At 39.7% G+C, this 15321-nt stretch overlaps 1 protein-coding gene across 1 annotated transcript; it reads right to left on the bottom strand.

Annotated features, from left to right (window-relative positions):
* Positions 1-1175: 1175 nt before the first annotated feature.
* Positions 1176-8596, bottom strand: ifrd1 (interferon-related developmental regulator 1). The gene is made up of 12 exons (XM_044343561.1): positions 8369-8596; positions 6691-6795; positions 6258-6339; positions 5304-5428; positions 5032-5189; positions 4866-4916; positions 4393-4571; positions 4090-4198; positions 3728-3862; positions 2722-2850; positions 2062-2157; positions 1176-1935 (listed from the first exon to the last, which is right to left on the bottom strand). Exons 1-12 carry the CDS (start codon positions 8397-8399, stop codon positions 1849-1851), a joined length of 1287 nt encoding a protein of 428 aa, XP_044199496.1. The 5' UTR covers positions 8400-8596; the 3' UTR covers positions 1176-1848.
* Positions 8597-15321: the final 6725 nt, after the last annotated feature.

A 15321-nucleotide genomic window follows, 5' to 3' on the forward strand; every position in this document is an offset into this window, starting at 1 on the left:
AAGATGCTCAGGCAAAATTCCAATTCACCAAATCTGGAAACAAGTGCTTTTTCGACAACATGTACAAATTTGGGTATGTTCATACAGGACAAATGCTGGGGGAAAAAAGACTTGCACCTAAATTGTGGGCATCAGACTAAACATAACAAAATAGACGCCATATAGGCCAGAATTTAATTGTCTTTCTCACAAGGTTTTAGCGAGATATTTGCACAGCAGCAGACATATTTCGTTTCTGGATAATATGCCCCAAAGGAAACTTATTAAGAACAATAAGAGACTCAGATTGCCCCTATGGGAACTCCTGTAGTTGAGGAGCCTGCAAGAAAGAGGCTCATCCTCCCAAAACTCTTAACAACATATGTTCATTTCTGTTTGCTGTACAGATGCTTCATCAGATCTATTTATTTTAAGTACTTGGGTAAAAAGGACAAAACAAAAGGCTTATGGACACAAGAATCTCTTCAGTACATTAACAGGACCATCCTGTGGTGGAAAGCAATCAGACAGGCCATGAAAGATGTTTCAGCTCGATGTTGCTGCTTTCCCCTGAAGGTAATATTATTGCACCAGAGGTATGAGGCTGCTGAATGTGTGAATCGATTGCAGGCTGCTTGTGTGTACTCCAAACTCCAGGCCAACATTATTGATGGGACTATTTGTAGCTTTGCGACGTTTACCTTTATCATGTGACACTCATCGCTGTTATGGACTATTTTTATTGCTCTATAACAGAACCCCTTCAAGCGGGGCCTGGGGGAGTAAATATGTTGTGTACGATGTATGTTAGGCCTCCATTATTTCCTCTGCCACCTGAATCGTTCCACTACTTGTATCAATAAACCAAGAGGTTCCATCACAGAGCCTCAGATCTATGAAGGAAGGTAGCCGGCAGTGTACTGCTCACTCACCCTCACCATAATGGCACTGTCACCTTGGCTGCAAGATCCTTCACTTTGATATGTTGAAGTAGCAATGAATACTATTTGTACTGCCCCCTCTGCTCAAAACGACCTTCATATATATCTACCAGGAGTTTAAAGAGGGAACGAGATTTCTGGTTTTTAAAACTCACTTGCTAACCCAAACAAAAACTCCTCTTCCAGTGAAATTTCTGTGTGAACTCTATTTCTTGTCTAATAAAATATGAGCAAAAAAAATGACAGATCCATTTGTTACAGCTTTTCAGTGTTTATTTCACCATCCTCACCCTTAAGATTATATACCAGATACTAAAATAAAACACAATATTCAACAAGGTTGTACAGAAATAACCTGCTTGGGGTTAACTAGGTAGTGCAACTTAATACATATCCATGGAAGGGTTAGGTCAATAACATATGTCTTTGACGTCACTATGAACTAAAGAGAAATACATGGTGCAAGACAAATGCTGGAAAGGAATTATATAACTTAGTACAAAGATCCCAAAGAAAAAAGAAAAAAAAAAAAAAAAAAAGGCCACATACTGAATATTAACAGGAAGACAAAACAAATATACACTCTACAGTATATACAACACCACTGTTTGTGTGGATACATTAAAGTTACCCAAAACCTATTGTTTGATATCAAAACACTCATCTCCTGTAGATTTGACCAGAAGCTATAAAAAAATATTGTGTAATAAATGTTCTGTCCTTTTCAAAGCACAACATCTATGATACAGCCACATTTAAAGTCTACAGGGGCTGACTGTTTGATACTCAAAAGATAGATGTTTGGAGAGGATCACGTGAACACACATTGTGACAATTCATTTAAAAAGCAGGGGAGCCTTATAAATAACTTATTAGAGTCCAAAAATGAAAAAAAAAAAAAAAAAAAGAGAAAAAAAAAAAGACAAAATTAGAATTCACCAACATCCACCCTCTTGTCCCTGAACTTGCTTCTGGCCTTGGTCCGAGCCTTGAACGCGGCAGAGTTGTGGAGATGCTGGAAAAGAGAGGGCAGGGGTGTTAATACAAAGTGGAGGGAAAAAAAAAAAAAAAAAAAAAAAAAAAAAAAAAAAAAAAGCTACAAGGATTTGTGTTTAAAATCGGGAAACAAAACAAAACATACCCTTTCAAAGCGAGAGATTTTCATGGCCTTCATTGTGGCTGAATCAACCAACATAGGTGGTCCCAGTTCAAACACATCTCTGATGAATTCATTTGCCTGGTTGGAGAAAAGTTAAAAACAAAAACAATTGAAAACACAGTTCTGCTAATCATTAGCATAATATAAATGTCAGCGTAGGACAAATCTGAACAGAAACTAGTTTATTTAGGATACTGTTTGCAGTGTTATGTGGTCTGAAATATGTTCCATTGTCTCATCTTCACTTGTGAAATTGTTGCATGTTTTCCACAAGCGTGGGCTGTCGGCCAGATTGCAAACTAACTGTCCAACCAGCTGCCTTTAAATGGGTTTCTTTCTCCCCCCTCAAATATGCAACATTATCCTAAATCAAGTTAATTAGCCATCTTCCCGCATCAGGCAGACAGTTACTATATTTTGTATCACTGCTGTGTCAGTGCAGGAAAAATGACCTCTTGTTATTTATCATCCAGTCAAACAGAGCCTCATGAGAACAAAAACTGTAGTGCAATTAAATTAAAATGTCACTATCAGGTATTAGTTTCTGTTATAGGCGATGTCAACGCACATTATGCATTTAAATTTTGTATTTACATTTATGACAACATTCCACAGATACTTTACAACTCATTAAAAAGATACCTGTAGGTGGTAGTTCATCCCAGAGCCCACAAACTCTCTGAAAGCATCGTATGTCCTCTTTCTAACCCAGCTGTCAATGGTCATGCGCTCTGTCCCAAAGCGAATGGTCTCGGACTGGAAGTCGCCCTCCTGAAAGAATATATAGAGGGTGGTGAGAAAGATAACCATGGACACAAACAGATTCTTACACTGATGTGAAACACCAAGGTGGCGCTGCCGTGCTGGTGACATGGAGGAGGGCTCTTGCTGCACATTGTTTGTGTCGTCTCTGTCATCGGTTGGCGCACTGAGCACTACATTTACTGAGTGTGGGTGTTAGTCTGGACTGTAAGTAAACAGCAGGGAAGATTATGGGAACGCCCACACCCCTCACTCCAACACATTTTTGAGCAGTCAACTATTCGGCAGGCTAACAGGATTTTATCCAACTTTTTCCAACTCTGAGTGTGTGCTGCTGAACTCTGGAAGGAGCTACAGGGTCCCTTTGTTTAAGAACAACTGTTATAAATGTTCATCAGGACAGACAATAGCAGGGGCAGAGGCAGGCTCCATCAATCGCTTGTGTGCTTGTAAGCATGTAAAGTAAGATGTGTTGTTGCTTGTAATTTATGTACTAAGATGTGTATGTTCTGAGAAGTATGCCTTCAAATCTCTTTTAAAAGTGTGAATGGTTTTGTGACTAATTTGCTCAGCTGTTTTATCCCAGGCTAATGTCTGCACATTAAATAGGGACTATTTAATGTGTTTTATTGTAATGTCTGGTTTGATGAAGCAGTTTCCTTTATCCAAGACTATTTTTCCTATGGGAGATAATAAAGTAACCTTGACCTTATTCACAGCCTCAATCCTCCTCAAAAAAAAAGCAAAGTGTGCCCTCTCAAAGTTGTCCTCCGCTAAAAAAAATGCTGCATCTCTAGTCTGTCACTCCAATCCACTCTATATAATAAGCAGGAAGTTAAAAGCCCAAATTGCAAATTATAAAACTGTCAAAACACGGAATACTCACCTCGACAGCCTTGAGCACATCCCTGAATACCGACCGCTGCTTCTTCTTGTCCATTTTGGCTCTGTGCTTGTTGCAGTCTGTGGCCAATGCATTCAATTTATCGCACAGTTCATCCCAGTCATCAAACTCAAAGTCCTGAAGGGACACAAGGTAAAGAAATGCTGCACTCATGACCAATGAAAACTATTCAGCCAGACATGCATGTAAATTTAACGCAATTTAAAAAGACTAAAATGACAGTCCTTTTGTATCCAGCAACAGTGATGTCTTCCATTTTTTTGTCCCAACAGTTGATAGTACAGGAATGACAAGTGATGGGACATTAAACATGTGAAAATTGAACAGCATGGATGTGAACTTACAGAGTCCATGTCTCTGGCCAGCTCAAAGAGCAGGGCGATGGTCTCCCCTGCAGCGATTCTCATATTGACATCCTCACTTTCCAACAACCTTGGCAGTTTGGGCAGGTGTCTGAATAACAAAATAAATGCATCTAAATTTTTTAAAAATATATTCTTCTATTTTCTAATGCTTATCTAGATCTGAAGAGCAGTAAAATGACATGACTACAAAAAAATTTAATAAATCATGTTTGGCTCTCTCTGCGGTATGTAGTTGAGGTGAACTTGACTTTATGTTTTATCATTTGTGACAGTTGGTCTTACTTGCGCAGGATGTCTTTGAGTTGGCTGGCAGTGCAGATGGTGAGCAGCAATGCCCAGGACAGCAGAGCGTTGGTGTGGAGTTGGCTTGTCTGGAGACTGATCGAAGGACAGGTACCATCTACCCTCGTGTAGGACCTGGTGAACAGGTTCTCAAAGCACTCCATGGTGGAATGCACGTCCTAGAGCAGGAAGCAGCAGAGGATCTTATCAGGAATGGAGTTTGTCATGCAAAAATCAAGAACTACTAGGAATGTTTTTTTAAAAAACAACAACAACAAACTCATCACAATTAACATGTTTCTGCCTTCATGATTAACTCCAAGGGGGATGACCGGAGGAGGCACAATGTCACAACCAATAATTACTACAAATATACAACTGAAACAGGTTGTAAAGGAGACGTCACTGCAGTTTGCCCTCAATCCCAGAAGTGTCAAACCACAGAAAAGACAATGAAAATGATCAAAACTTACCAAAATGTCATCTTCTGCAACCAAAGTACAAAGGCCCAGACTTGTTGCCACCTATTACAAGAACAAAGAGACTCCTTTCAGCTGGCTTTTCACAGCATAGAGGTTTCAGAAAAATCAACCGCATTCTTCCACGGTAATAGAAAGAGTAATAAAATCAGGTACTCACAGCCTGTCTGGCCTGAATGTTGGCTGATCCATCTGCCAGGATGTTTTTGAAGATGGGTTTAAGGGTCTTAAACACCTCCTCGCTCTCGATGCCCGAGCCCAGCTGGATACACAGCAGGCAGGCTAAAGACGCCGCTGCTCGCTGCTCCTCGCCTTTGCCTGACAGTTACAAAAAGCTGATGTTAAGAACTAGACCCATCATTCAGAAAATACCTTTAAAATAATAAATAAACAACAAGACAGTTGAAATAACTGCAATAATGTTTTAGGTACCTTTCTTGAGACAGCGTTCGATGCTGTCTGTGATGGTCATCCTTCTCTCTGAGATGAACTCGTACAGGATCCGTGTGGCCATTGCCGTTTTAAGCCCGTCCAGTGCCCCCTGTCTGGTCTTAGCACTGTGGAAACAAACGTTCATTATTGCCATTGCACAAATGATTAAATCGGAAGGATGCATGACATTGAAATGTCAGAATATATTATTTCCACCTCACATTTAAAAATTTCATGTTAAAAGTTTCAATAAATATAATTCAGTGAGTTTATATTTTATTGGTAATACATTTTCACACAAATTCAAAACTAAGTGACTTAACACCATTCTATTTTACATACATGAATTGATGTGTGACTGCCATCTGAAAGATGAACTGTGTCATCCATTTTCACCAAATGGTCAAAAATCTAACAGTTTATAATGTTCACTGTTATGTTGAGGAGATGTGTTGCAGCTATAAGCTTGAGTTTAACTTTAAAAAAAAAAAAAAACACCCAAATGGTGCTGGCAGTGAGGTGGTGCTACTGGTGCATCCCTACTTTAACATCATCACTTTCAACACTCACCAATGGTGACTGGCCTTTTTGGGGATGAAGTCTATTTTTAACTTGACTGGGCTGCAAACCCCAGTGATACCTTTCTCCTGTGACTGACAGCAGCACTCTAAACTCCAGCTACCCATCCCAGAAATAAGCCCTTCAAACTATATTAGTCACACCTACTTTGAAACATCTGCTGCTGGAGGCTCTGAGTCAATATTTCAAGTGTATTATTCTACACTGTGCATGTATTTCTGTTAAATTATTTTGACTGTTTAACAATAGTGAAAAACAGACCATTTCATCCTTGGCAGTCAAACGATTTCTGAATAGTTCTGCATGCACTCTGCATGCCAAGATCAGATAACGTGTATGTAGACTGTTTTGAATTTATCAAGCAAGACTTTATACCTCTTATCCACCGTGCTGTCTATGAACCCCTTCAGCTTATACTGGAAATCCTCCTGGGCTGTGTCCTCACTGGCTTCTCCACCTGGCAACACCACAACATGCGTTAAGTGGACAATAAAATTTTCAGAGGATTTGAGTCAAATAATGATAGAAACACTTATTTTATTTTAGTAGTTTTACTCAATTGTTTGCCCAGTGAGAAGCTTCACTGCAGAATTTAAACCATCTTGTGCATTCCCCATTTGATGAAAAGAGAATACAAATTGCAAACACTGGCCCATGCAGACACACCCCATGACAGCATAGCCAAACATGTGTATTCACAAGTTCAAACAAAGGCTGAAGCATACACATAACAAAGTGTACAAAACACAGACACACAGACACACAGACACACAGACACACAGACACACAGACACACACACACACGTACCATCATCTGCTACACTGGTGGCGTCACTGAAGCTGCTGCAATGGCTGAGGGTCTCAACGGAGGCGTCCTCATCACTGAAAGGCTGCACATTTCCATGCTGCCCCCCTGGAAAAAACAAAAAAAAAGACAGATTAACATAAGCAGAAAAAATATAATCCAGCCTAATCAAATCAAAATGCATTAGTACAGTGCAGCAGGTCTGCCTATTATGTAATCCCGGCGCCACACAGGTACTGTAGCAAATACTGCAGTTATCTAATCTGCCCCATGTCCTTTGCACGCTTTATCCTGCTGGTGCTTTCATTATCTCATGAGAAAATGCACCATGTTGTCAGGGTCAAGGGCAACCCACGCTTCTGTCGGCTGTGTAAACACAACATGATGTTCAGGTTGGGGAGACATGGGTCAACAAATGCAAACTTCTATAACATGACGGACAATCTGCCACAGCAATTACTGCCTTAGCTGCAAAACTAGATTTCAGAAAAAGAGGAGTGCAGTTTTTGTACATAGTCCAGAATGAGTCTCAGCATAATATCTTAAAATGTTTTCATGATAACAAGGAGGATTGTGGGGGTGTTGTAAAAATTCACAGCTAAATTAGTGTGAAAATCTAGGCTGTGCTCATTTTCCAATACTAAAAAGCTCCTATTTTGTTAGTTATAAGAAACTTTTCAATGAAAAACACATAATCTGCAGCCAGATTCCCAACCACAGTCTCTGCCCTGGCCTGAACTCACCTCTGGAGGATGTGATGTTAGTAAACATGTCACTGTACAATCACGTTTTATTGCGGTTACAATCAAGAATTACTGTACCTACATGTGTAAAGCCAACCATAAAAACTACAAGAAGTACTATCAGCTGATTGTAAAGGCCGTTTTAACCACCTATTACAGTCTATTATGTGTGCGTGTGTGTGTGTGTGTGTGTGCGTGTGATGTTGACGTGGACTCGACAGCTGATTTCGGAGAACTGGGCTCCGCCTCCTCTTTTACACCCCGCTCTGTGGAGTCCAAAATGTCCGGCTTCTGTCGTTCAAAAATAACAACCAATATAATAAGCATGTCTTAAGTGCTAGTTCCACGTCAGCCAACGTTAGTCAAAATTAATACTTTAGCCGCAAAGTCGGCTAAACACCTTCTGAGGCCAAACAACAAACCGACGTTCTGTAGAACGTGAAACCCCAAATAATTATTACTTTCGTAAAGCAGTTATCATGGTAAAAGCCGTCAAATTATCAAATAAGTAACGTTATGTTTATTTAGATAAGCTTTTGTCTACCTAGCAACCAAAGCCGTGTCTTACTAGTAGAGAAATGACATTAGCTTACGTTAGCTTGGAAAGTAACGTACCATGCTTCGACCATATAGCTAATAATTCGTGTGAAAATATTAATTTAACAGCATTAAACAGGTTTTTAATAAATATAAAGCAAAAACATATTGTTGTATGGTGGTATATTTGATGAGCAGCAGCGATGCTTTGTGTTTTTACGGGTAGTTAGCTTTGTGTTTTGACGCAGGCCAGCCTCTTACCGTTTGTAGTCCTGACTGTAAACACGTTCAACTCCACTCAATGGACTCACAACACGAAAAGAACTACAACTACCGTCATCTACGAGGAAATCGAGTAAAGCAAGGCCCAAGCATCGCGGCCGCTAGCTCACTTAACTTACCTCTGCTGTTCTTCTTCTTGGCCCTTGGCATTTTCGTGCAGTTAAAAGTCAAATTTGATCAAAAATCAGCCAATACACGACCAGCTTTTATTGTATTGTCTCGTAAAATGAAAATATTCCCGTGGCACAGTGGATAAAAAGGAATTGAAAGCGATCTTGGAGATAGACTGTCGGCCGAGACGATACATTTTCCCTCTTAAACCAGGGCTGCGTAGACAAGTGTGGCACCGCAGTATTTATACCGGCAGACATGTCACGAGGAATTTTCCCGGCATCGCTGGCCAATCCGGGAAAAAGAACAAGCGTCGCGTGTGTTCGCGCGTGACGCAGTGAGGAGAAACGTGGGAACTGTATAACATGAGTCTTTGGGTATTTTGGTCAAATGCGTATCTCTCAGTGGTCATCTTAAGTTTATTTTTTATTGATATGCTATAACCTTCATATCTCTGAGGACAAAGACACAATTGATATTTACCATATTATCTTAATAAGCAACAATATTTCAAAAAGTGTATCAAACAGGTGTTTTTACAAAAACTTGAAAAACGCTTAAATACACTTATACAACATAATTTAACTTTTAAATTCATAGTTTAGGGAGTATTAGGGAACGGACGCTATTGACCTGGTTGGAGGTATCATGCCATGGAAACAGTATATATGCCTCTGTGACGCATTAAGATGGAGCATCTATTATGTAGAGAGGATGCAATTATAGGGCTCTTTGCTGCAATGGATAGCCGACTGTGATAGTTTCTGTGATGCTATTGTAATTATTGACTTCAATGATGCCATTAACATTGTATTTATATCTTTGATGTAATACTTTGATTATATGCATCTGCATACAATCAGTTATATGTCTTGATAGGTAGTGTGATCTTTGGGCTCTTATAATCATTTTATCATCTGTGATGCAATAGATACCGTGGATACTAAAATTGATTGGTATCTGTGATGCAGTTATATACTGTATATAATGCATCAGAAATTATAAGCCTTTGTATTGCAAAAATACATTTTATAGTCTCTCTCAGATAAAATCCATAATGTGGGTTTATTTACCATGTAGAACATTTGCACTTTTCTTTCACATTAATTCAGTCATGTAAGTTGTAACCATACTAGGGTAGTCAAAATAACAGAATCACCTCACAAAACAACAGATACACACAGTAAACATTAATTTGGTGTATGTTTTAGACTGTCATAGGTGCTCTTAAAGTGCATTTAAAGCCTATTTCTTTCCATGTCTTTCAGTATTTGTTCATTATTTTTGAGACTTAACCCCACAACTGAATCTCAATCACGAGTTGCACAAATGTAGCACATTAAGATGAACAGCTGTTAGCAATATACAGGGGATGAGCACAGTGTAGTTCAATGTACAAACACCTCAGTACTCATGCTCTGTGATCCTTGTGCTAATAACAATGTGTTTTGGCTCAGTCTGTTCCTCCTAGAGGAGAGTAATCAATAGGAATTGCCCATAAACAATACAAGGTGAAAGTCGTCCGTTTACAGTTATTTCTTCATGTTGAATGCAACCTGTAACATTTGTTCATCAATGCAAGAGTGTGACTGAGTAATTGAGTCATTCAAATATCTTTCTTTCAGAAGTGTAAAGAGATGTTTTTACAAACAGAGCACTGCTTTACTATTTTAGCTTCCTTTTCAGTGGTTAAGTAGTATAGATTTTCCTCAGATTAACATTGTGAGAGAGAGAATCAATACCAGCAAGTAGACTGCAGTTTCACACACCTACCAGTTGCAATAAACAGCAGATCTCAGGATAATGCATAGTATCAACTGTCTGCACTATACAAAGGTACAAATTTTTGATCAATTGGATTCCCATAGTCTAAAATTAAAATGATAATTAGGCAAGATTAGAATTACCTGAATGATTCAATTTACTGTAAGGTGTTACTATTCTGTCCATTCAGCCAATTAAATCTTGTTTTCTTGCTTTCGCCCTCTACAGGAGTCAAATACAGGACAGATAGATGTCTTGGTGAACAACAATTCAGTTTGTCAGTATGTGGGTCTTGTCTCAACCCAAATCCTGAGGTCAGTGACCACTGTCTCCACTAGATTGCCCTTCTGCCCAAGATCTGAATGAACATTTATAAGTTCTTGGCCTTAGCCAGACCTGAGATTGAATCCTTCAAGTTAATTATCTATTCTGGCTTCTATTATTTCAGTCACTTCGGTTTTTTCTTGACAGGACAGAAATAGTATTCTCTCTTACACAAGTGGAAAATAGCACAGATGCAGTCTCCTTGCTGCCATTCCCACGGCCCAACTGTCAACAGGGGCATAGTGCATTCAAGAAGCTTGCAGAATTCAAAGCTTTCATTTTTCATGCACCTCGTGTTCGACTGTTGGGAGGCTTCCAGAGCTGCTTCCCAAACACATACACACACCTACACACTGATCATTATCTTCAGTTTTTGCCTTTTTAAATCTATTTAATTACTGAAGCTGCTTTCTATCATGTAGTTGTCAGTTTAGATTGCATTTTCTTTGATCCACAGGCACTATCAAGACGTGGGTGGACTCACAAACATATTTAGCACTTTTTAATACAAATCATCACAATTAACCGTTATTCAGTAGCTAGTAACATCAGATGTAAACATAAAAGTTCTAGACCAACAACAAAATACCACGCACAAAAATAGAATTAAACCAAACTCAAATAAAAAATGTAAGTAGTTTCTGTTTAATCACTTCACCAGGCAGTGGCCAATAGCAGCAGGATTAAAGCAGCAGACACATGGACCAGAGCAGTTTACATTTTACTAAACAAAGCACAGACAGTGCTTTACTTAGCCTGCCACAAGATCCTTCATTATGGGTTCAGTTTTAGATATGTGTGTTTCAAGAAATGCCAGAAGTTTCAAAAAGCTGAGGACTACAGAGTTCAGTTATTGCAGAGGTCAGAGTGTTTGCACAAAAATGCATGCACAGTAATTTTTTTTAAATCAGAGCACTGTTGAGTATCATCCTCCTTTGCAGACTAACCAACTCTAAAATTGAATACACAAGCAATAGGGTTTGTGTAATGACATGTGGTCTTACTTTCCGTTTATGGAGTGATGTGCAGCCTTAAATATTTAAGGTGACAAACACTTTTTACCCTCAAGACGGCCCAACAGATGACAGCACTCATTGCCAGGAGAGGCTGTATGTAGCCCATTCTGTTTGCAGCATCAAGCTGAGATCAAGATGGTGGATTTTTGTTTTGCCTCTGTGTGTAAAGATATGCTCCCTGATTTGCTTCCTGCTTTCTTACACTGAGAACACTTTGCTGCTTGCTCTCACGTCTGCTTGCATTCTTCTGCTGATATTTTGGGGGTTTTTTTCTGCAAGAAATTACGAGCAGCAGCTCCTTGATACTTATAAATCACTGGGACTGTAATTTTTTGTAGATATAGTGGGCTATTGCCACATTTCAACATTTTTATGACCTCCTCAGTACTACATGAGTGAGACCTACCAACAGCATAAGTCTGTACTGCAGTGACTGGAAACAGGAGGGCTGTGTACCAGGTAATAAATCTACAAGTGGTAGTCCTCCCTGGAACTCTCTTGGTGCAAAACCTAAGAGTAAATCATTTCCCTGGGAAATGGGAGGGCGAGTAACAGACAGAGCCCAGCACCCTGAGATTTGTGATGTGACTGGCTGGCCTGCATTATCATCCATTCCAGGCAGAGCGCCTCTTCAACCCCTGTTCTTAGTAGGACACAGCTGTGGACAGCTGCGAAAGGGAGAACTAGCAACAAACCTTCCAAACAACCACATGTGCAATTGGGGAACAGATTTGATCCACTGTTGCTGGACCCTGGATCTCTATCTGATGACCTGGATAACCTCACGTCTTCACACAGCAGGGTAAAGACTGAGAGTAAATCAGAAAGTAAAAGGCTACAGGGAAAGCTAATGCCTGGGCCTCAAACTCTGATTGTGGGTGACTTTGTTGTAAAAGATGTAAGAGGCATGAGCAGGAAGAACACCGAAATACCCTGTTTCCCCAGGGATATGGTCTCTAACATGACAGAAAGGATCCTGTATATCGTGGCTGCACATCTAACTGTGAAAACCATCATTGTGCACATAGGAACCAATAATGTTGTCAAACAACAATCTGAAGTACTGAATCAAGACTTTATTGATCTGCTCACCTCAGCTCCTTGAATGCTGAGGTGCTCATCAGTGGCCCTCTACCAGAGGAGGAGTTGAGAGATTCAGCAGATTGTTGGTACTGAACACATGGCTTTCAACTGCATGTACCATCCATCCATTGCACTTTATTGGCAATTTCAACTTTTTCTGAGACTGCACACATCTTTTTAAGGCAGATAGACTTTGCCTTAACAAGTCAGGAGTAAAATTTTTTAATCTCTAATCTACTTTACATCCTGCGTCACCAATCTGCTCACTCTGCTAAGGACAAGAGATAAGAAGAATCAAAACAAGAAGAAGACATAACACAACACAGCAGAAACCTTGAAAGAGAGCCACCTCAGCCCCTGCCTAAAGAGCTTCAAACATGAGCGTTATCAGAGCCAAGAGGAAGAATCTCCACCCCCCTCACCAAAAACCACCTGTGAGGATTCACCTTCTTCACCTTCACCTTCTCCCCTCAAACCCCATCCAGGTCACCCTACTCTCCAGCCACCTTCCTCCACCCTGTTGGAGTTCATTGACCAGATGAAAGAGCTGGTCACTGCTTGGACCAAACTTCCCCCCCATCCTACTCCCATTTTCTCTCCCCTAAATCTCCCTCAGCGTCCACCTCCACCATTGGCTTTGTCCTCAGCCAGTTTTAACACAGTCGTCACAGTTATGACATAGCCATTTTGTTTAATGCTTTCCTCCAATTCAAGCAGATATCTTATAGAAAATATGTTTCTTTTGAATATGTGGCTCTTAAGTTGATTTCCTCCTCTCATGCTTTATTCCTAAATATCTACAGGCCACCTAAATACTGTGCAACCTTTTTTGATGACTTTTCCGAACTGCTGTCTATAATCTGTATTGACTTTGACTGTGTAGTTATTGTTGGTGATTTTAACATCCATGTTGACAACCCCCAGGACAGAGTGACTGAAGAACTGTGTTGTGTTCTTGATAACTATGGACTGACTCAGCATGTGGTGGAGCCCACACACAACAACAGGCACACTCTGGACTTAATCATCTCCAAGGGTCTGAACATTTCCAAGGTTGTGGTGCCTGATGTTTCTCTCTCTGATCATTCCTGTGTTTTCTTTGAGAGTACTATCTCAGTGCACACAAGTGTTCAAATAGAGGTAATCACAAAACAGTATATCACTGAAAACACCAGTGAAATATTTAGTTAGGCTTTCTCTTCCACACCCGCCTTCTCTTAGGTCTCAGTCAATGAGCTTGTAGATAATTTAATTATTATTGAATATTAATCATTATTATTGATGCTATTGCACCCACTAAGGTGAAGGTGGTCTCTGGTAAGAAAAGATCTCCATGGAGAAATGCCATGCTGGTCAGAATAGAAAAAAGAGAGTGCCAAAAAGCTGAACGCAGGTGGCAAAAAACAAATCTCCACATTCATTATGACATCTATAAAGAGAGACTTCACATTTATAATTTGGAACTGAGAAATGCAAGGCGGTCCTTCTCTGACATCATCGCCAAAAACAATAATAATGCACATGCCTTGTTTTCTGCTGTCGACAGGCTAACAAACCCTCCTGTAGTTTCTGAACTTCTATCCACCAAGGCGTGCAATGAATTTGCCTCCTTCTTCACTGAAAAAATTCAGAAAATTAGATAAGCAGTCAGTGCCTCCATGTCAGTTACAGGATCTGTGTTGTCGCTGTATCCACTTAAAATCAATTCAAATACCCATCACACAATTTTATTCGATCAACCATAAAAACTCAGAGGACATTATACAAATCTGAAATCCTCCTCCTGCTACCTCAATATTCTGCCAACAGGTTTTTTCAAAAATGTTTCAGATTGCATGGTCTCAGATCTCAACACGTCTCTTCTCTCAGATGTTTTCCAACGGCCCTGAAAACTGAAATCAAGCCACATTTAAGGAACAATTATAGGCCCATATCAAACCTCCCATTTTAAGTAAAATAATTGAGAAAGCTGTTTTCAACAGCTGAACAACTTCTTGGCAGTAAACAACTGTTTTGATGTGCACCAAGACTGATCTTGTTAAGGTCTTCATAGACATCCACTTAAACACAAACAGTGGCAGAATTTCAGTCTTGGTATTTTTGGATCTGCTGCATTCAACACGATCAATCACAACATATTACTAGACCGACTGGAAAACTGGGTGGGACTTTCTGGCACAGTACTAAACTGGTATGAATCCTACTTAAAGAACAGGGACTACTTTGTGTCTATAAGTAATTACACATCTGAATGGACAAAAATGACATGTGGAGTTCCCCAAGGCTCCATATTTGGGCCTCTTCTGTTCAACATCTACATGCTTCGACTGGCTCAGATTATGGAAAACAACAAAATATGTTACCATAATTATGCAGGTGACACACAAATTTACATAACCATATCACCAGGGGATTATGGTCCAATACAAGTGCTGAGTAAGTGCATGGAACAAATCACTGATTGGATGTGCCAGAATTTTCTTCAGTTAAATAAAGACAAAACTGAAGTAATTGTTTTTGGAGGCAAGGAAGAACGATAAAAAGTCAGCGCTCAGCTTCAATCAGTAATGTTAAAAACCACAAACCAAGCCAGAAATTTTGGTGTAGTCATGGTCTCAGACCTGAATTTCAACAGCCACATTAAGACAATTACAAAGTCAGCCTGCTGTCACCTGAAGAATATATCAAGGATTAAAGGACTTATGTCTCAGCGAGATTTGTAAAAACTTGTCCATGCATTTATCTTCAGTAGACTACTCAACTATTCAAATACT

This window comes from Thunnus albacares, chromosome 23, assembly GCF_914725855.1.
Source record: "Thunnus albacares chromosome 23, fThuAlb1.1, whole genome shotgun sequence".
Taxonomy (NCBI): Eukaryota; Metazoa; Chordata; class Actinopteri; order Scombriformes; family Scombridae; genus Thunnus; species Thunnus albacares.

What these genes read in the sequence shown, in the direction of transcription:
- ifrd1 (XM_044343561.1), bottom strand. Translation starts at nt 8,399, where the DNA reads ATGCCAAGGGCCAAGAAGAAGAACAGCAGAG. An exon ending in CTCAAAGACATCCTGCGCAA is followed by an intron (nt 4,199 to 4,392) that starts GTAAGACCAACT and finishes TTTGTTATTCAG; the next exon opens with ACACCTGCCCAAACTGCCAA. An exon ending in AAATCTCTCGCTTTGAAAGG is followed by an intron (nt 1,936 to 2,061) that starts GTATGTTTTGTT and finishes TCTCTTTTCCAG; the next exon opens with CATCTCCACAACTCTGCCGC.